General features: G+C 46.9%; 4 protein-coding genes across 4 annotated transcripts; 2 read left to right on the forward strand and 2 right to left on the reverse strand.

Annotated features, from left to right (window-relative positions):
• Window positions 1-903: 903 nt before the first annotated feature.
• Window positions 904-2,030, forward strand: LIPT1 (lipoyltransferase 1). Its single transcript, XM_026035633.1, has one exon. The coding sequence runs from the start codon at window positions 904-906 to the stop codon at window positions 2,023-2,025; it is 1,122 nt and encodes a 373-aa protein (XP_025891418.1). The 3' UTR covers window positions 2,026-2,030.
• Window positions 2,031-2,049: 19 nt separating this feature from the next.
• MRPL30 (mitochondrial ribosomal protein L30) lies at window positions 2,050-12,732 on the forward strand. Its single transcript, XM_026035635.1, has 5 exons — window positions 2,050-2,265; window positions 9,847-9,927; window positions 10,321-10,467; window positions 11,758-11,831; window positions 11,916-12,732. The coding sequence occupies exons 1-5, from the start codon at window positions 2,185-2,187 to the stop codon at window positions 12,046-12,048; spliced, it is 516 nt and encodes a 171-aa protein (XP_025891420.1). The 5' UTR covers window positions 2,050-2,184; the 3' UTR covers window positions 12,049-12,732.
• On the reverse strand, window positions 5,904-9,099 carry MITD1 (microtubule interacting and trafficking domain containing 1). The gene is made up of 7 exons (XM_026035634.1): window positions 8,946-9,099; window positions 8,273-8,374; window positions 8,006-8,142; window positions 7,833-7,919; window positions 7,007-7,122; window positions 6,612-6,672; window positions 5,904-6,509 (listed from the first exon to the last, which is right to left on the reverse strand). Exons 1-7 carry the CDS (start codon window positions 9,097-9,099, stop codon window positions 6,414-6,416), a joined length of 753 nt encoding a protein of 250 aa, XP_025891419.1. The 3' UTR covers window positions 5,904-6,413.
• A 2,418-nt stretch (window positions 12,733-15,150) lies between the features above and the next one.
• On the reverse strand, window positions 15,151-19,033 carry LOC112944248 (lysozyme g-like). The gene is made up of 5 exons (XM_026035645.1): window positions 19,027-19,033; window positions 18,491-18,580; window positions 17,643-17,839; window positions 16,712-16,850; window positions 15,151-15,916 (listed from the first exon to the last, which is right to left on the reverse strand). Exons 1-5 carry the CDS (start codon window positions 19,031-19,033, stop codon window positions 15,783-15,785), a joined length of 567 nt encoding a protein of 188 aa, XP_025891430.1. The 3' UTR covers window positions 15,151-15,782.
• Window positions 19,034-21,158: the final 2,125 nt, after the last annotated feature.

The raw sequence follows: 21,158 nt of genomic DNA on the forward strand, positions 1-21,158 counted from the left end.
ATAGAAAACTTGTACCCATTGTGCTGGGTTTGTCTTCAACAGCCACTTTTCAGGAACAGTATTTATCAATATTTGTATTTCATTCTCCAGCACTTGAGAAACAGATCCAAGACATTTCCAACTCTCCACCTACTATTCTGCACACTTTACATTCCTAGCAAAGCCTGGTTCCGTTAATTGGAAGAACTCCCTGGATCAAGCCCACCGTTCTCACTCAGCTTGAGGACAAGGAACACGATGGCCGAGAATACGCTTTTTAGTGACACCTCGTGGCAAAAACGGAAAATGTCATATTGCAAATTTCCAAAACCTAGGTGCCAGAATGTAAACAAATGCAGATTTGTTTGTTTGTTTTCACGAGAAATCCCCCAGGGTGCACTTCTCCCCCGGGACAGCGCGGCGGGATCCAGGTTCATCCCGGCGCCCTTCCGGCTCCCTCGCGCGCTGATTTCCCGTTGCTCGCAGCGCTGGGAGGCGGGTGTGTTTACAAGCAACGCCCAGTGCGTTTTGCCCCACGTCTTGCAGAGCAGTTCACCCCGGCGCAGCGCTGGGCTCTCACCAGCCTCAGTCGGCGACAAGTTATGCGCCTGGGGAGCGCCTCCACGCGGGCTCCGCTCCACTCTACTCCGCTCCACTCCGTTTCTTTCCGGCCCGCTCCGCTCCGTTCTGTTCCGGTCCGGGTTTTCCAGCGCGTCGCTCCCGCCCCGCCAGCGCGCCCTGCCGCCCCGCGTGTCGCCGCCTTTTCCTTCCCCCGCCCCGCCGGCGCGCCCTGCCGCCCCGCGTGTCGCCGCCTTTTCCTTCCCCCGCCCCGCGCGACCCGGAAGGCGTTGGGGCGCGCGCGGGGGCCTCGTGGCCTGGGTGGCGGTGGGCGCCCCGCGCGTGGGGACGGGAAGGGCGCCCCGCATGGCGCTGCCGTGGGCGCTGAGGAGCTGCCTGCAGCGGCCGTGCGTGCTCAGGAGCCGCCGGGCGCCCCTGGGCGGCGCGGCGGGCGCGGGGCTCATCCTGCAGTCGCTCTCGGACGACGTTTACCAGAACCTGGCCGTGGAGGACTGGATCCACGAGCAGGCGAGCCTGGAGAACCGGCAGGTGCTCTTCCTGTGGCGGAACGCGCCCGCCGTGGTGGTGGGGAGGCACCAGAACCCCTGGCAGGAGTGCGACCTGGGGCTCCTGCGGCAGAAAGGCATAAAACTGGCCAGGAGGAGGAGCGGCGGCGGCGCCGTTTACCACGACCTGGGCAATATCAACCTGACCTTCTTCACGTCCAGGAAAAGATACGAGCGCATGGACAACCTGGAGCTGGTGGTGCGGGCGCTGAGGGCCCTGAGCCCGCGGCTGGACGTGCGCGTCACGGACCGGTACGACATCGTGCTGGGCGGGCGCTACAAGATCTCCGGCACCGCCGCCAAGCTGGGCAGGACGGCCGCCTATCACCACTGCACCTTGCTCTGCGGCGCGGACAAATCCCTGTTGTCTGCGGTGCTCAAGAGCCCGTATCAAGGGCTCCGAAGCAACGCCACTGCCAGCGTGCCGTCCGCGGTGAGGAATCTCTTGGAAGAGGACCCTGCTCTGACTTGCGAGCGGCTCCTGGAGGCCGTTGCCGAGGAATACGCTGCGCGGCACCACGTCGATCGTCACGTCACCTTGATAAACCCTGCCGATGAGGCCGTGCTGCCCGGAATTCACAGGAAAACTAAAGAACTGCAAACCTGGGAATGGGTGTATGGAAAGACACCAAAGTTTAGCGTTAGCACGTATTTCGACCTGACCTACGAGGATTCTGTTCTCCAAGTTAAAGTGGATATGGAGGTAAAGCATGGGAAAATAGAAGTCTGTAACATTGATGTGCCCGAGCAGTGGCTGCCTCCAGGCCTGTGCCAGGAGCTGGCGAAGAGCCTCACTGGCTCCAGGTTTTGCCCGGATGAAGTCACCGTGCTAGCAAGCGCTTGGCTAAGAACGTGTCCCCGCGACGACGAGTTGCGCCACAAGTGGAATCTTTTATGTGAGAACGTGAGGATGTTAATGTGACTTCTGCTTGAAGGTCCAAACTCTGCTGCTTTCTCGGCTAATTTATTGCAAACAAAATTAAAACATTCACTGGGGAATCTGAACTTATTTTCTCTCACTAATCACTAATGTTGTTTAATGCAGCAACAAATCGATTCTCTATAGCAAAGGAAGTAGCAAATGACTGATGGAGACAAGACGAGGCAGAGGGAAACCCGCCACTGCACTGGATTCCTAGCCCATATTCCCCCTTCCCTGCAGGTAAGTAGCTCGGAGGCCTTGTCCCAGCGCCTGGCACGAGCCCTTATGAACTGTGTGGGATGGGTGGTTGTTCCCTTCCTTTCTGGCCTGAAGTCCTTTCCTGCAGTGTTCCTGTGACCTCCCTCCCGGGGGACCTCCAAGATGGGGGCTTTGCCCATGCCAAAGAGGGGAGCCCCAAGGAGATGCAGCGCGGGGGCTACGCGGTGAGGGCAGAGGAAGCTCCTGCTGCACCCGCGCTGCGCGGCACAAAGCTGCCGCAGCTGCTGGTATCTAAGCTGAAAGAGGCAGGGCCTGTTCTGCATTAGCAACTATGCGATGCAGAGCTGGGCTCGGCTTCCTGGCGTTACTCCTAGGAGATCCTGTTCCTCCAGGTGACAACCTGATCACATAAGCGTGAGTAGCAGCATAGAAGAACATGGCTTGAAATTAGTAAACTTATTATGGGACCATACCCTTAGAATGGTGTGATATCTGATTTTTTTTTTTTTTTTTTGATATTTGGTTATTTGATTTTTGTTCTCACTGATGTTCATTTCTCTCGACACACAGTGTTCCCACTGCTACTGAAGGGTGCATTCAGGGGGTTAAAAATAAAAACTGCAGTGCCAGCTCGTACCACACTGAAGGTTTAGCTGTACACAGGCACAAATCACACAATCACAGAATGGTTGAGGTTGGAAGGGACCTCTGGAGATCATCTAGTCCAACCTTCCTGCTCCAGCAGGGACACCCAGAGCACAGGGCGGCATCCAGGTGAGTTTGGAAGATCTCCGGAGAAGGAGACTCCACAGCCTCCCTGGGCAGCCTGTTCCAGGGCTCTGGCACCCTCACAGTGAAGAAGTTCCTCCTCACATGAAGATGGAACTGCCTGTGTTTCAACTTACACCCATTGCCCCTTTTCCTGTCACTCGCCACCAATGAGAAGAGCTTGTCCTCATCCTCCCTACATTTTCCCTTCAGGTACTGGTACCTATTGATCAAATTTTCTCTCAACTTCCTCTTCTCCAGGATAAACAGGCCCAGCTTTCTAAGTCTTTCCTCATAAGATGGCTGCTCCAGTCCCTTAATCATCTTGGTTGCCCTCTGCTGGACCCTCTCTAGGAGCTCCACATCCCTCTTATACTGGGGAGCCCAGAACTGTCCCCAATACTCCAGTTGAGGCCTCACCAGAGCTGAGGAGAGGGGCAGGATCCCCTCCCTTGACCGGCTGGCAACGCTCCTCCTGATGCAGCCAGGATCCCATTGGCCTTCTTGGCCACGAGGGCACACTGCTCACTCATGGTTAATTTGGTGTCAACCAGGACTCCCAGGTCCCTCTCTGCAAAGCTGCTCTCCAGCAGGTCACCCACTAATCTGTCCTGGCGCCTGAGGTTATTCCTCCCCAGGATCCTGTACTTGTCCTCGTTGATCCTCTCTGCCCCTGATGAGGTTCCTCGCTGCCCAACTCTCCAGCCTGTCCAGGTCCCTCCGGATGGCAGCACAGCCCTCCGGAGTGTCAGCCACTCCACCCACCTTGTATTGTCTGCAGACTTGCTCAGGGTGCCCTCTGTACCCTTGTCCAGGTCACTGATGAACAGGTTGAACAGCCCTGGGCCCAGTACTGACCCCCGGGGGACACTTCTGGTCACTGGCCTCCAACTGGACTTGGCCCCATTTATCACCACGCTCTTGAGCTCTGCCATCCAGCCAGTTCTCAATCCACCTCACTCTCCACCCATCCAGTCCACGGTTCTGGAGTTTTCCTATGAGGATATTATGGGAGACGGTGTCAAAAGCTTTGCTGAAGTCAAGGTAGACAACATCCATGGCTCTCCCCTCATCCAGCTGGCCAGTCTTCCCCTCACAGAAGGCTATCCGGTTCATTGAACATGACTTCCCCTTGGTGAATCCATGGAGACTACTCTTAGGACTTTCTTTTCCTCCACACACATGGTCTCTAGCATGAGCTGCTCCTTTCCAGGGACGGAGGTGAGGCTGACCAGGCTGTGGTTTCCCAACTCCTCTCTCTTGCACTTTTTGAAGGCTGGCGGGATATTGGTTTCTTCCAGTTCTCCGGCACTTCCCCTGCTCTCCATGATCTCTCAAAGATGATGGAGAGCAGATGAGCAATAACCCTGCCAGTTCCCTCAGCACTCTTGGGTGCATCCCATCCGAGCCCTTAGATTTATGCGCATCCAGTTTGCCTAAATAATCCCTAACCCACTCCTCCTTGAGCAGCGGAAAGTCTTCCTCTGTCTAGTTCTTTCTTTTATATCTGAACTTTGTAGTTCATGGAAGGAAATGAGTAGCCCTAGCTAGATAACTGAACTACAGTATAATACAGTATAACATTTCCAATTAACTACTAAAATTTAAAATTGATCAAGGATATGTAAGGGATCTTTCTATTAAGCCCTTGTATGCTTGAAATGGCTGGACTAAGTCAAAACACTTAGAGCTTCACATTTGGGAAGTTTACTCTCTGAATACACAGTGAACCTTTGCCCACAAACGATCACCTGTGATGCACTACTGACCTTCTACGTGTTGCTCTGGGTAGCACAGCAAAGTAAAGATGACTAAAACTACAAATAATAAAAATAGCCTTTATTCACATTAAAAAATAGGCATATATTATACACATCTGAAAAAAAAACCTCATGACAGTGACTGGAAAACGAGTATCACCACGCCAAGCTGAGGGGTTTCTCTGGAATGTTTAGGAGGAGAGACTGATGGCAAACAGCTTCTGTGCGTACAGTAATTTTGTTGTTCTCTCTCCTCCTTACCTTGGTAAGGCTAATGAACATAGAGCAATAATAAGGGAAATTCCAAGCACGGCACTAACACAGGAAGTAGTCAGATAGGGCTCTGCACAGGAAGTTGCTTGTAGAAATTGATAATAAAATGTTGCCTGATAAAACCTCTACAAAAGATCGAGGGACTGGAAATGAAAACACTTAGGTCCTTCAAACAGAGGTCTGACAATATTATGGAGAAGGGGAAAAAAAAAACATCTAACAGTGCAAAGCTGAGACATTTTTATGTAAATGGCTAAAGACAGCAGGCCACTAGCAATCTGKGCCCCAGAGAACAAGGCAAAGACCAGCTCTGCTTCTTCACAGCTATGGAACAGATTTGTGTTAGARGTAACCCCAGAACAGCAGCAGCACTAGCCCATGGGAGCTGAAGGAGGAATTAAGCAAGGACCAGGTCAAGGATTTCACCAGCCYTCAGTGCAGGGAAGCACAGGAAACACGGACAGGTCTGGTGATGAACAAGCAAGAGAGGGAACATCAGGTATGAGAGCACATCACGGGGGCTTTCTACGAGGACAGACAGGCATATTATTATTACAAGCTGCAGAAAGCATAAGGCACTTATCAGACCTGAYGTTGAAAAAAAAATCCCACTATTTTAATTAAAACATGTTTTTAAGGGGACTATCTTAGTAGTAAATAGTTTATTTCAATTCAGACTGGCATGATTAGTCAGAAGTCAGAGAAAAAGACTGGGAGAGGCTCAAGCAACCTCTYCATGCCTGATGTGAAGGATGCAAATCAGGTGATGACATTACAGCAGGGAACAAACATACAAGAAGAGGAGGGAAAAAAAGGGGAAAGAAAAAAAAAAGTTGTTTGCACTCTCTCCAGCTACTATACTGAACACTAAAATGTTTGTATTTAAAGAGCTTGGAAAAGTGAATGTCAGAATTAGGATTCCTAGTAGGGTATGAATTTCAGTATTATAGGATCAGSTAGAACACAGGAGAACCGTAGTGATGATTAGAATCCAGGAAATAAAAACGTCAGTGACAAAAGAGGGGCTGAAGTTACAGCCCAGTCTCATATGTTCATGAGGTGATTAATTAAAGAAACTAAGGGAAAAAATGCAGAAGTCAATAGTAAAAATAGAAATAACAGTAAAAAATGCTTTCCAGGGACTGTATTAAGGGTCAGTCATAAAGCTCCTTCCTCAAAAGCTCTTGGAATTTCTCAGACAGGAAAAGGCTCGAACATTCTTAAAAACACAGATTATAAAAGTTCTCTGGTCAGTGCTGGACTACGTAGGTATTAGGGAGTTGCTTCTAATGATGCAAAGCTGGATTCAAGTCATTTGTTATAGTCTTATTTCCTCAGTCCACTAAAAACATTCCTTAAAAGTAGTGATCATGCTTTCTTTGTGTGTTTAGTATGAAAGACGTCCACTGTTGTTTCATGACAAGGTCGCAAGTCAAAGTCACAGTATCCAATGCTGAAACGACCCTACAGAAATTAACAGAATTAACACAGATAACACTGTGATAACGCTCATAAAAKGAGCTATTATGCAGTATAAGGGAATTACCAAAGGCAAAGCATTCTTACCTCTGGTTTCTTAAAATAATCAAGTCCCCTTCCAATCTTGATCATCCATCCACTGTTGAATCTATTTAAGAAAAACACACRTTACCCCATCTTCACAAATACATTAAACAGAAAAGTTATACCCACAAGGCAAATAAGCTCCTTGTTTTAGTCACATTTCCTATTGCAGCTGTTATCCATATGAAACGTGCAATGCACTATTCTGAAACAGACACCCAGTATCATGGCAGGTTCCCAGTTAGACCATTCGCCACGATGCTGGACTGACTTTACCTGGAGAGGGCCACTACCTTCCACTTCATGAACTACAACTGTGATTACAACTTGCACACAAAGGTTAGGGATAACCAGCTTGATTTTAATAAGTGATATCCACTGACACTTGTATCACCCACCTAATTTCTCGATCATGAATTGAAGATGAAAAAGAGATATTCAGTGTTACTCCATGGTTCCTCAATGATTGTTTTATTTCTTCCAAGCCACTTATCTGTTGATTTTTTCCACTGCCCTGTTAAAAGGAAAAATACTTACGCTTTTTACTTTATACCAAAATTTCTACTTTCTCTATATGTGGTCACTTCTTTCTTAACTCACCAACAAAATCTTTTTAGTAATAATTTAAGCCCCAAGAGTCACTTATATGAGGATAGATTTATGTTTCTGTGCCCAGGATAAAGAGCAGACAGATTAAAAGCCCAATTACAAAGGGCTCCAAAGGAAGAGCTTACTCCCAGTCCYGCTCAAGCAGACAGAGGTTACTTTTGAATCAAAATAAATGCTGTGCCAGTAGGAAAGCTTATGAAAGCCTGTAAAGTTACAAGTATATACAGCTGTTAGTAGAACAAATACAACTCAATTGATGTGTTGGCTTTGATGACATTTTTGCAAATCTTTCACAAAAGTATCCTTTCCATTATCATCCTTCCTAAAAAGAATCTGTTAAGGAGTTAGTAAAAACAGATTTATTAATAATAAATAATAATAGATTTATTAAATAATTTATGTTCAATTATATCATAATTCTCAATCTGTGGTTTCTTCTGAGGATATCAGAATCTCAGTGTACCACATACTGGTACATAAAAACATATGTGTGTGTGTACATAGAAATATATGTGCATGTTCTGTGTGTGTGTACAAATATAAATATATATATATATATATATGCATAGCATCTCCTGGGCCTTGGGGAAATAGAAAACAAAAATAGGCACTTACTTCATCATAGGAAGTGAGGAGGTGAATTGTTTTCACTTTGCAGGGTCCCTTAACTAGCATCTCACAGAATCGTAGGAAGTTATACAACTGTAAAAGTTATATTTTATTCAGTAACATTTGTTAAGAGTTTTGTTAGCAGTTACATCTGTAAGTTGCATCTTGTATCTACTTGCCTGATGAATATGCCTAATGTAAGGGTCCTCCACCCAAACTTCAGTAACAATCTCATTAAGGTACTCTCGGAAGAGGTTTTCGTAGCTGAAGCCTGTTGCATTTTCATCTATCTTAATTTGCTTATGGTATTTGCCATCTAAAAAAAGAAAGGAAGTCTCTTTTTCAGCGAACATCACCACATAATTCCTGTGTCAACTATCTTGCGCATAAAGCATTTATGTACAGACAGGAATATAAATCCAAATAGATAAGTCACAGCTCCATACCTTGCTTCTCTTTTTTGATATATTTTTTAATGTCTTCAGCTCGGGTCATGTACTCTGATATCTTCTGCCGGTAATGCTGCTTTTTCACCTCATCTTTTGTAGCTGTGAGATTAAAAAAAAAACACACTTAGAATCATAGAATCATTATGGTTGAAAAAGGCCTTCAAGATAATGAAGTTCAACCATAAACCCATCACCACCATTCTTGCTAAACCATGTCCCCAAGTGCCTCATCTGCCTGTTTCTCGGACACTGCCAGGGACGGTGACTCCACCACTTCCCTGGGCAGCCKGTTCCAGTGCTTCACCACCCTTTCCATGTAGAAATTCTTCTGATGTGTAACCTGAACCTCTCCTGGTGCAACCTGAGGCTATTTCCGCTTGTTATTTTGGAGAAAAGACCAACCCCTGCCTCACTACAACCTCCTTCCAGGTAGTTATAGAGAGCAGTAAGGTCTCCCCTGAGCCTCCTTTTCTCCAGATTAAATAACCCCAGCTCCCTCAGCCGCTCCTCRTAARGTCTGTGCTCCATCCCCTCCRCTGAAGCAAGCTCTCCTCGCARRGAAATACGGAGAAGCCAAGCTCTTCCCTGCGACCACCCTCCATTAAAACCCGCAGGTTTCGCCTCCCCCTCGCCCCGAAGGGCCCCTGAGGGGGCTTGCCCGGCGCGGTACCTTTCACCACCTGCAGCAGCAGGTCGATGCCCTCCTGGTAGCACACCAGCGACTCCTGGAAGCGGGACGCCACGTCCAGCTCCACGGCGCGCCTCACCGTCTCGGCCCCGGCGCGCTCCAGCGCGGCGGCTCCATCGCCCCCCGCCTGCGACATGGGCGCCAACGGCCGCGCCAACGGTCGCCCCAACGGCCGCGCCGCGCGTAGGCGCCCACCGCCCGCCCGCGTGCGCATGCGCGACCAGCCCCGTCCCCATCACCGCTGGGAAACAGAAACCGAAGCGCCGCGCAGTGTTCCACTTTTCTCCTTCCCCCGCCCCGCCTGGCTCCCGCGCGGAACTGAAGTGCCGCGGCGCTTGCGCCCCGCCGGAAGGCTGCGTGCCAGGATGGCGGCGGGGCTGGGACAGGTAGCGGCAGGGCGGGCGGTTCGGGCGTCACGCAGCGCCAGGCTGCGCCCCTCGCCGCCCGCGCTCGGCCCGCAGCGGCGGGAGGCCGAGACAAGCGGCGMCGCGGGGCGGGGGCGAGGGGCCCTCCGCCACCGTCTCCCCGCGGGCGCCATGAGGAGGGTGGCGGTAGGGGCGGTTACGGGTCGCGTGAGGGGTCAAACCTCCGCACTTGGCAAGTGGGGGAGAGCGGCCGTTGGGGAGGGCGGGGGGGTCAGCCGCTGTCATCTGCCCCCCCCCCCCCCCCCCCCCCCCCCCCCCCCCCCCCCCCCCCCCCCCCCCCCCCCCCCCCCCCCCCCCCCCCCCCCCCCCCCCGCACTTCAGCCCCCACAACGTACAATAAACACGGCCTTTAAACGCGCCGCTCTCCCTTGGAGTGTTTGTCGAATCCCTCAGCAAACACTAAGGGATCTAAAGCACATTCCAGAAAACCTTACTTTTCCCGCCCTCGTTTTTTGTAGCTGCTGCGGAGGAGCGTGGACGCGGTGCCGGGAGCCGTGGGGCTTCGCCCGCTCTTCACCAGGTCAAGGATTCCTGACTCGGTAGGTGCTGTTGGTGCTGGGAAAYTGAAAACACACGTGAGGCGTCTCAGTTCCAGCCTTACTTTGGCATTCTACGGATGTCTGCGGATACAGAGGAGTTTAAACAGCCGGAGAGGCAGGGAGCTTTGCTTAAATGTGCAGTTTGGCTTRTTTTTATGAAAAATATGGTCTTTTTTTCCCTCTGAAATCATTGAGGAAAAAAAAATCATTCACAGATTGAACAGGTGTTGCACTAGGTGCACGTGGATTAAGTACTGTATAGATATAGCGTGCTGCTCTCATATGTCTGTRCAATTGTGTCTGTGCAAATTGAGTTATTTCATGGGGAATAGTAATCATTCAAGTATTTGAAAACCAAACCAAACCCRTGTTCTTGTGGACTTCTTAATCTAGGTATTTCAGCCACGACCTGAAGATCATGAAAAGTATGGAGGTGACCCGGAGCAGCCACATAAAATCCACCTTGTTACTAGAATAAAAAGTGTAATTGGTCGCCCATATTGGGAAAAGAAGATAATACGTGATCTTGGACTAGATAAGGTGTGTGAGGRTTGTTATTTTTTGTTTGTTTATACCTCTGATGTACATCAGTAGAAACTTTTTTTTCCCCAAAATTTGATTTACTTTAGCGCAGCYGTAAAATAACTGAGAAATTGATTACGTGTTTAGGAGCCGAGAAGAACATTAATGGCAAATGACTGTTTATTAGGAACTCAGAATACCATTGTATGACATTTCTCTCTGAAGAGATCTATACCTTGAGAGTTCTGCTTAAATAATAAAAAAAGATTTGCAAGAATTTTCAATTCTGTTTTCTCTGTAGGTTATATTGTTTGGATATTGCAAGTAAGTAAATAGGGCTCGTGTATTAGTGAAAAGGGTTACAAATCCAAAAGATACAATTATATTTAGGACAATCTGTAAGAGTTTGTGCAAAACATTGTTCACTTTGTGCAAAAATTCCTTAGGAAGAAAAATAGTGCACTTAATCAAAGATCTAATTGAAGTGAACAGTACTGTGTGCAGTTCTGGGCTCCCCAGTATAAGAGGGATGTGGAGCTTCTCGAGAGGGTCCAGAGAAGGGCAACCAGGATGATTAAGGGACTGGAACATCTCTCATATGAGGAGAGACTGAGTGAGCTGGGCCTGTTTTCTCTGGAGAAGAGACGGCTCAGAGGGGATCTGATTAATGTGTATAAGTTCAGGAAGGGAGAATGCAGGGAGGAAGGGGACAGGCTGTTCTCACTGGTGGCCAGCGATCGGACGAGGGGTAATGGCCATAAGCTGGAGCACAGGCAGTTCCATCTCCAGGTGAGGAGGAACTTCTTCCCTGTTAGGGTGACAGAGCAGTGGAACAGGCTGCCCAGGGAGGTTGTGGAGTCTCCTTCTCTGGAGGTCTTCCAAACCCGCCTGGATGCCGCCCTGTGCCACATGCTGTAGGTGTGTCTGCTTGAGCAGGAAGGTTGGACTAGATGATCTCTAGAGGTCCCTTCCAACCTTGAATATTCTGTGATTCTGTTTTACCSCTAAGCTATTTACTACCATACACATATTTTTCACAGTTTGAGAAAATCTGAATGAATTTATGATATAATGGGCATAGAGCTGAATTTACATTTTATTGGAGCTAGTAGTTTGATCACTCTTGATTTCACATTTTTTAGGTATGTTCTTYGTACATGATAGCTATTTCTGTAAATGCTATGTTTACATATGTGGTTTTTATTTTTACTGCTAGTATGGCAATTTCAGTGAACAGACATTTCGTTTTTGGAAATACCATGTGAAAAGCCTATTTTAAGTTTTCTTTTCTTCTTTTTTTTTTAATAGGCACATCAGCCAAGACTGCACAAAAATATCCCGTCTGTGAATTCCAAACTAAAGATTGTTAAACATCTGATAAGGTTTGTTAATGAGTGTTTAATTTGGAACATTTCATGCAGCTTTTTTGTCGTAGATCTTTACTGAGTGAACTCTTTTGCCTGTAGAGTGCGGCCCCTGAAGCTTCCCCACGGGTTGCCAACTGAAGAGGAGATGTCAGACACCCTTCTCACGAGCAAGGGAGAGCTTGTAATTAAGCGGCGCCTTAAACCTGCTGAACAGAAAGCAGTTGAGCCATGAGGTGTGCTGGCTGCACTCACATTTTATAAAAKAAATAGTTTAGCTCATAAATTAGAACTCTTGAATTGTACATATGTTAACTTTGTTATTAACCTGACTGCTACAAATGGCAAAAGTGACCCTGATGTTTAAAAGGCATGTAAAAAAATTACTTGTGAACAAGTGTTAAATTTAAGTCTTGTTRATCGGTCTTTGTTCAGGCTTTCTTTCTTGGTTAGTGCATTTCACAGTTAACAGTAAAGGTTTAAAATGAAGGTGCATGATTTCACCTTTTCTGCCCTGAGAAAGGATTGGGGATCATTGCTGGAGACAGCCAYGGAGCCAACAGTCTGTCAGCTGGCCTTCTTTGTAGCCCAGGAGGCTCCGTCTGAACTCTCTTTGGGAGCAGCAGGAGTGGCTCAAGTCTTGGTAGTTTATATAACTTGTCTTTTGGGAAACGTGTTCTGTTCCTGCATACATATTTGTTTCCTAATAATAACCTAAGAGCCATAGTTTGTGTGGAAATGAGTGCTTTTCCTGTGCTTGCATTGGAGACTTCAGAAAACTGGAGACCCTGAAGTATCACATATTTGTTTTAAGTTAATAAGTATGGGCCRTATGCTCATCAAGTATTGCGTTTCACTGAAGGATCTCGAATAGTACAGTGTGCAGGAAGCCCAAAGAACATCTCTATTTATAATTCAGTAATTGTGGTCCAAATCAGAAAGCTGCTGCTGTTATCGACTGATAAAGTAGTTTTCATTCCCGTGAGTGTCAAGTCTATGTTACTGAGCTGTGAGCCTCTCCCACGCTAGAGAAGCTCTAGGGAAGTTAATCTTAATGACTGCATGTTGTGAGAAGATCAGAGGACTACAGTGGCTGAAAATGAAAGTTTATCCTGTCTGCTTGTTGGCAGGGAAGAGTAAACATCAGTAGGAGTTCACAGAAGTAGTCACATCAGTAGAGGGACATAGAGTTTCTCTGTGTAGGAGAAGAGGAAAGAAGAATAAGACAAAAGAAGAGAATTGAAGAGAATTAGTGGGTCTTACAGGCAGACCAAAGGCAGAAATGCAAATTTTAGTGAAAAAATCTCAGTTTCTCAACAATCTGCAGTCAGTGTTTGGGTCCCCATCACCGCAGCCTGATGAATCCCCAACAGAGGGAGCGCTGCCAGTGCTGTCATACACGTTGTGTGTGCAGGTAAGAAATCTGTCACCCTGCGGGTGTCACAACCTGCCAAAGCCCTGCTGTATGAATTGACAAACATAACTAATGAAGAGAAAAATAGGGGAAGGCTTGCTTGGTACTGTGCAGAATTTAAAATCGGTGTGATTATCCGTCTGGTTAGAGCTAATCCTGAAGTACAGAGAATGGAAAATGTCTGTATTTCTGGGTAAGATTAGCTACAGGAGACATTATCATACATTGACAAGCTGGCAGATTTCATGAAAAAATGAAATTGTGTTTTCTTAAAATTCTTAATGTATTGGTAAGCTTGGGTGTTTTAGTTTGTGTGTACTCCTCTACCAGGGCTATCTTGCAGTCGATCTGCAATGAGTATTTTCCAAATACTTTCCTTCTCTCCATAACATACATTCACCAAAGATTTGCTCTCGTGTCCAAAGCCTGGCTCAACCAGAGTGCACAAACATCGTGTGTGTGTGTGTGTGGCTGATTTAACTGGCAGAGCATTGCCCTTCATGTCACTCAGGAAGCACAGACAGGACAAACTGTCTCTCCATGCAGGGACTAAATAGAATGAATCATAGAATCTGTAAAGTTGGAAGGGACCTCTAGAGATCATGTAGTCCAACCCCCCTGCACATGGAGGGTGACRTAGAKCATGGGGCACAGGGTGGCATCCAAGTGGGTTTGGAAGATCTCTGGAGGAGACTCCACAACCTCTCTGAGCAGCCTGTTCCAGGGCTCTGTCACCCTCACTGTCAAGAGTTTTTTCCTTAAGTTCCTGTGGAACTTTTGGTGCCTCAGTTGTGGCCGTTTCCTCTAGTCCTGTTGCTGTCCACCACTGAAAAGAGGCCGCCCCCTCCTCCTCACTCCCTCCCTTGAGGTATTTATACACGCTGATCAGGTCCCCCCTCAGCCTTCTCTCTCCAGGCTGAACAGGCCCAGCTCTCTCAGCCTTTGCTCAYAGGGCAGATGTTCCAGGCCCCTGATCATCCTGGTAGCCCTGCGCTGGACTCTCTCCAGCAGCTCCACATCCCTCTTGTCCTGGGCAGCCCAGAACTGGACACAGCATTCCAGATACTCCATGATGTAACATCACACAATAAGCCACATTGGAAGGCACCTCAGAAGGTCTTTAGTGCAACATCCTGTTCAAAGCCGGGCCAGCTCTAAGGTCTGACCAGGTTGCTCAAGGTCTGTCTAGGCAGGTTTTCAAAACTTCCATGGATGGAAACTGCTCAGCCTCTTTGTAACCTGCCTGCTGCTCATCTACCACATGGAGCAAAAGTTTCCCTGTATCCAGCCTGAACCTCTTGCTTCCACACAGGCCGCKGTCTCTCCCCTCCCGGCACGCTCCGGGCTCTGTCTTTGCAGYGGCTCCTTTTGTGTGTTCACACATGTGCTGCATTCAGATAAAAGCTTTGTGCAGTATCTGGAAGGAGACAGAATAAAAGATCAAGTCTCTTTCTGTGCTACTGCTKTTGCAGGTTCACTTATTGTTGCAGACTTGGTAATTAATACGGTGGCACAAGCGGRTTCATACAAGTAGTTATAGAATCAGGTTATTTTTAATTGACAGGTACAGAATAGTAGTAGTAATGATACAGAAGGCACCCTATAGCAAAAGCTCTGCTCCTTCTTATTTTTCCTTTAGCCATTAGTGATAAGCTTTTATTTGTTGTTTTGGTTTTGTTTCTTTGGCTACTCTAAACTACCTACTTTTCTTCCCTCTGGCTTGAATTGGCTCATTTGGCCAAAGGGATCCCAGTGTGTCTCCCCAGATTCTTTAAAATATTAAAATAAGTTTTATTTTGCATGAACTGGCATCAGATTTTAGAAACATCTTGTGATTTTTAAATGTAATGGACTATATATTCTTATCCTAGCTCTTGAATCTACATGAATATGTATATCTTTAGTAAAAGCATTCATTACAACAGCTTGAGTTTGACAGGTTGTTTGCATCTGGCAAAAAAATGAAGTATTTTCTTTTTTTTTTTTTTTTTTAATGGTAATTTAGTATTTTCTCTCCTGACACAGAATTCTAACAGCTACTTTAAGGCCACATTACGGAGTCAAGAGTGTTTATTCTTCAAGTCTATGATGATATAAAATGATAAGCTCTTTTTGGTAAACTCCTATAATATTTGTTGCAGATAATTGCCTACTTCAACACTACCAAAATGGAAAGTACAGGCTTAGTGGGTGACTATGTTCACAATTTTTACACACAGCATCCAAGACAGCTCTTGTCAAGCAAGGTTATGACTATTTTTTTGGAGTATTTGTCTCCTGCTTGAGATACCAAAAATGCAAATGATAGGTCTGCTTGAATTTTCTCTCAAAGCAAGATGAAAAATAAGTGATAAACAATAAGAGTTATCAGCAATACTWTCTTTTAAAGTGATTTGTTAGTCTCAGCTGAGAAAATCACTGAAAGCTTGTGCTTGTTGTTGGCTTCATTCTCTCCCCTCATCTCTATATCCTTTAGGGACAAGCCAGGGTATTTTTAATTGGAAGCAAAGTATCTGAGCAGCGAGTCAAATCTAATCAGTACTCAGGTATCTTTCTCAGTATCCATTTCTCTTAAAATATTGGGCTCTTGCGACCACATCGTTGGCGTAGTCGTTCTTTGTGGTGCCAATATCCATTCTGTCGTAGCTCTGGACATTCTTAACCCCTGCATTATAGGCTGAAATCCCACCTGAAATGAAAGCGAAACAAACAGATACATAAAGAAGAGAATGCTCCAGTAAATAAGACCCAACAAAATTCACAGCTTAAGTGCATTCCTTTATTTTATAGTTCTTTTTTTTTTCCCAACTATTTTTGGCCACAACTTTAGCATTTCCAGCTCTTTTTGTCCCCAAGGTGTTCCATTAGTGCTTTAACATTGCAAAGAAAATCACAATTTTCTTTTTTTAAATTCAGGCTTGGCAATCGTTGTGCCCTTGCTGGTGTTCTGCTCATGTAGGTAGTACCACTGTATCCTTTAGTGTATATTCCTTTATATCTAACTGCACCAGGAATATCACATTTGTCTGTGCTGTAGTTGGGCTACAGGGCCCCAACCGTAACAGCTGTGCTTGGTGCTCAAGGAAATAATATCTCTATCAGTGAGGACTGTACAGTTCAGGAATTAATACATCCTTTTGGTGGAAGTGCCAGGATAACTGGTCTTACAGATACATATAGACATGGAGAAAATAAGTAGGAAAGAAGAAGAAGGAAAAAAAATTGTTACTTTCTACAGGTGAAAGATGTTTGCCAAGTTTTACAAAAGCCTCTTGGAAAGCTAATCACATCTCATTGCCCTGTTTCACATTTCAGTGTGAATATCATGAAATAGTGTTATGTTCAGGCAGTAAAATTAATAGGGAGACTGGGATGTGATTAGCTTTCTAAACTGCTCAGGTTTACAGAATTATYATGCTTAACTTTTATGTGCATGAAGTGTTTTAAAGCTGCCATTTTAAAGCTGAGAAAACTCTTTCTTTACCTTTGAGCTGCTGCTCCTTTGTCCATGTGGGGAATTTCTTCTGGATTTCCTTTATCATCCCACACAAGATCGTCGTGCCTTGTGTAATATGCTCTTCGCTGTCCCATGACCCAACAGTCTTATGGAAACGTTTATCAACCTGGAAGTTGGACAGGAATATCAAGGCACCAAAACCTCCGTTATTATCCAGAGACCTTCATTGTGTGCAAATGGCTTGTTTTTATTTTGACCTTTCATCTCTTAGTTAGGAAAAGCTTTTGGAAACAAGATTTATTCTCTAAAGTATGGAATAGGAGCAATTAATCTCTTCATTCCCAAGAGAGCTCTGGGAAATAAGCAGCACGATAGGTTTGTGCAGCCTGTTCACGTCCTAATTTTATCTGGGATCTTTCCCCTTGTGCTGACAGTTGGGCTAGTGCCAATTTTATCCTAGCAAATAGCTGTCTGAGGAATGCTGGGGAAAGGAAAGAAACCTTTTGGGCAGACATTGCAGCCTTCTGGGCTGCCAGGGCATAAAGCTGTCAAGGCTTCTTGTATTTCACAAAGCACTTTAATTTATGAGAAGCTGAACATCTGGCAGCATGGTGCTTTGTGTGGCATTTCCTCTCCTCTACCTTTTCTTTCCATCTCTCTCAGTGCTGWACTGCCTTTCCTCAGAAGGGGAGTATGCCAGGCTCCTCCTGCTGTTCCTAAGTGATTTAACTGACTATAACCAGCCGTAATTCCAGGTTTTAAATGGGGTGAGAGGTTGAGATGAAGAACAGGGCAGGTTGTGATGCTCCCTTGCYAAATCCCCACTCTGTACTTCCTGCCTCAGAAGAGACGCACATTTTCRCTCAGCTGAACCTGATGTTTTGATCAGTTTAGGCCCCTGTTACTCCTCTAACCTTCTGCTTCAAAAGAATGAAGTTTCTAAGAGTAGCAACTGTACCTGCATTAAGCCAAATGCATTTCCGTGGTCTCCCCAGCCGTCCTTCAGCACCGTCCCTGCATGCGACTCTCGAGAGATAACACCAGCAATCACTGCAGGATCCACGCCGARGCTTTGGCCAGCTCTTGTAATCTTGGGTTGATATTTCTCCATATTCTTCAAATCTCTTTCAGCGATCTTCTCCGAAGCGGGAACTCCTGCAACACAGCGTGCATGACTTTAGTTTTTAAAAACTGCAAATTCTCTACAAATTGGAGACAATTTACAGACAAATTGTCCTAATAGTTATAAGGTTGGAGCTGGCGTTTTGGATCCTTTAGAATCTGTTTGGAGAGAAGCAAAAATAGATTTGGCTGATTTTGCCAAAGGGTGAGTAGAAGTCATTATGCAACTAAGAAAAAAGGTGGACAGAGGGCAGTTCCTCAGTCTACAGGCTTGGAGAAGGCTTTGCCTTTTACTTTTTTAAATCCAGGACTGGATGGATCCATTCCAGAAGATATTTATATTTAGATTTATATTTATATATATTTAGATTTATATTTATATATATTTAGATTTATATATTTAGAAATTTAGAGCTTGAGGGAAGCCCTTCTGAGGTAGAGAGAAAACCAGCTGGATGACAAGGAGTGAATATCCCTCAGGCCTTGTGCTTTCTCTGCCGCGTACTTGAGTGTTCCTTAGAACCTCCCCAAGGCAACTTGTCATCCTACAGACCTGGGATGGGATTTTTTGTTGTGGAAATATCTGCTTGCTTGGCAATGAGTGACACTCAGATACTTGTCCCTGTAGCAGGCAGGAGCCCGTGTGTGGCTGTGAGGCAGGTGAGCACACGGATCCGTACTYACCTCCATAGGTCAGGCCTTCCTGTGCTGCCGTTTCTTTGGAGGCTCCRGTGGTGTCAACCTTCGTTATGTCCCCGTAGCATCCAGAAGGGCCTAAAAAGCAGCATTCGGGATGAAATGCCAGACCAGAGCAGTGTGCAGTAATATTTCTTTCAGATCCATGGCTGATGCTGATGGGTGCCCGTGCAAGCAGGGCAGACTCAGTGGCTGCTTCTGCAGGGGGCACATCTCAGTGGTGCGGAGAAAATAATTCACAAAATAAAAAATATACTATTGGTGCCCAAATCCTACYGCAGTCACTGGCTCTGGCTGGCTTTTCCCTAGCTACTAGCATCAGGGAGAAATCAAGCAGAAACCTCCCATAAATGCTTATCATTTGGCTGATGGCGACTCGGCAGGCTCGCGGTTATGGGTTTGTGCTGCCGGAGCGGGTGCTGCAGGGCAGGGAGCAAAGGGAGCCAGGCTGCTCAGCCCAGCGCGTAGTGGGAGGCGGGCCTGGTGCCGGGATGCGGTGCCGGGAGCACACGGAGGCCACGGACCTGACATGCCTGCGGGACTGCGCCTGTCCCGCTCCTTGGGGCGCTTCCCGAGGGGGCGAGCGGCGCTTTAGCTGCTGGCAGCGTCTGGTCCCGGCACTTCCCACGCRCTGCTGGTTTTACGCGGAACGGGAAGCGTTCCGTGGACTGGCCACCCCCACCAGCTGCAGGAAGCAAAGGAGCACCGAGAGCGGGGAGCYGAGCTCGGCTGTGTGGCGGTGCCGAGCTGCAGGCGCGAGGAGCTGGCTTTTGCAGAGACTATGGAGCGTCCCCACTGAGATCCCCTGCACGCTGAACACGCAGGGCTGCCTGTCACTGCCCGCCCACACGGCAGCCATCTCCCCACGGTGAACATGGGCACAGATTGAAGCACAGGCAGCTCCATCTCCATGTGAGGAAGAGCTTCTTTCCTGTGAGGATGACAGAGCCCTGGCACAGGCTGCCCAGGGAGGTTGTGGAGTCTCCTTCTCTSGAGGTCTCCAAACCCACCTGGATGSCGCCCTGTGCCCCGYGCTCTGGGTGTCCCTGCTGGAGCAGAGGGTTGGACTAGATGATCTCTAGAGGTCCCTTCCAACCTCAACCCCTCTCTGATTCTGTGTAATTCTGTGAACGTTATGAGGGTGAAATGCCCTTCCTTCCTCTGAGCAGCCCTRTGCCAGGGGATTTGTCCCATGCTGTATCGCGGAAAGATTCAGTCTAGCATTTTCTCCAACACTGTTAATACTTCACATCAAGAGCTGTCTGCAAAAAGCCACAGCAGCCCCTTGCATGGGGGAACTCGGGAACCCAGCAAGTGCTCAAGATTGCAAACAAATTTAGAGAAAATTGCAACCCAAGGAAGGACCTCTGACAGGAATGAGTGTGGAGCAGAAATGTTCATGCAGAAGTGAAATAAAGAAATGCTGACAAGTGCTAAAAGTTCAAAGTATACCAGTACCATATACTGGTATGCTGTATAGCAGTAATCTCCAAATGGCCTGTGCTGCAGCTCCAGCGCTGCCAAGAGACAGCACTAAGGGATCTTCTGGTTTGCTGCTTCTGTGCCCCAGTGACCAAGGCAGCTGGTTCTCCTCACGTGTTTCTTGGAGTCCTGTATGGATGTTAGAGTCTTAATGACACACATTACCTCACAGGACCTGGGAAAAGTTGCCCTTRCCAACCTTGTGTTGGGTTGACTGGGAGGTGATGGCAGAGCCGTGTTGCAGTGTCCAAGAGAGGACGCATGTGGCACGAAGCAGGTTCCCACACAGATGCGCTGGGAGGGCTGCCACAGGCTGAAGTCTTTAGCCCGGCTGCCAAGTCAGAAGACCAGCTGCAACTTCTGTCAGGGCTCTTTGCAGCAGAGGTGTCGGGCCCTTGCTGGTCCCTGAGGCAGCAATCCCTAAGCTGCGCTTGCCGGTATGTCCGAATGGAGCAGGCACTGTCTCAGCTTGGGGCAGCCTTGGACGTGCCCAAATAACTGCTTATGTTCCAGACTCCCCGTCCAAATTCCCCATGGTAAGCCATGGCCCTGTTTCCCTCTGAAAAGAAAGTTAATCCTATATCACACAGCCCAGGMCGGAGGTGCTGAAGCATTTCCAATTAAAGACGAAACAGAGGAAGAAGTACTGAATAACATGCTGTTTTAAGCATCATGCTGCAAGGATTTGGCTATTTTGAAACTCTGTTTAACTGTTGGATATTCAGCTGATCTTTAATCATAAAGCTGGGCTTGATTTTCTACTAGTTCAATATTTGCTTGTGTTTTTTTTTAGAAGTGTGAGTCCTTCCTAGCTCRGCAGAGTTTCTGATGACCAGAGAACCAGTGAAACGGAGACACTGAATGAGAAGGTCAGAACTGCATTAATGAATTCTCCCTAATTAAAAAGACAAGTCTCTTTTCTACTCTAGTAACCTRCTATTTAGTGTCTTGAAATAAGTTTAACAGAAATCCTCTCAGTAAAAGAGAAAGACACGGAAGGTAAAGGAGGTCAAGCATGACCATTTTAATACAAAACAATGATAAAGCAACATAAAAATCTTAAGCCCTTTTTGTATTTCATGAAGAATCACAACAGTCTACTTATGATAAATATTCTGAGCGAGTTACCCTTGAAAYGTCTCACTGCTGCCTTCTTGTTTTAAAAGTACACATG

This window comes from Nothoprocta perdicaria, unplaced genomic scaffold, assembly GCF_003342845.1.
Source record: "Nothoprocta perdicaria isolate Ctin4 unplaced genomic scaffold, notPer1 scaffold_163, whole genome shotgun sequence".
Taxonomy (NCBI): Eukaryota; Metazoa; Chordata; class Aves; order Tinamiformes; family Tinamidae; genus Nothoprocta; species Nothoprocta perdicaria.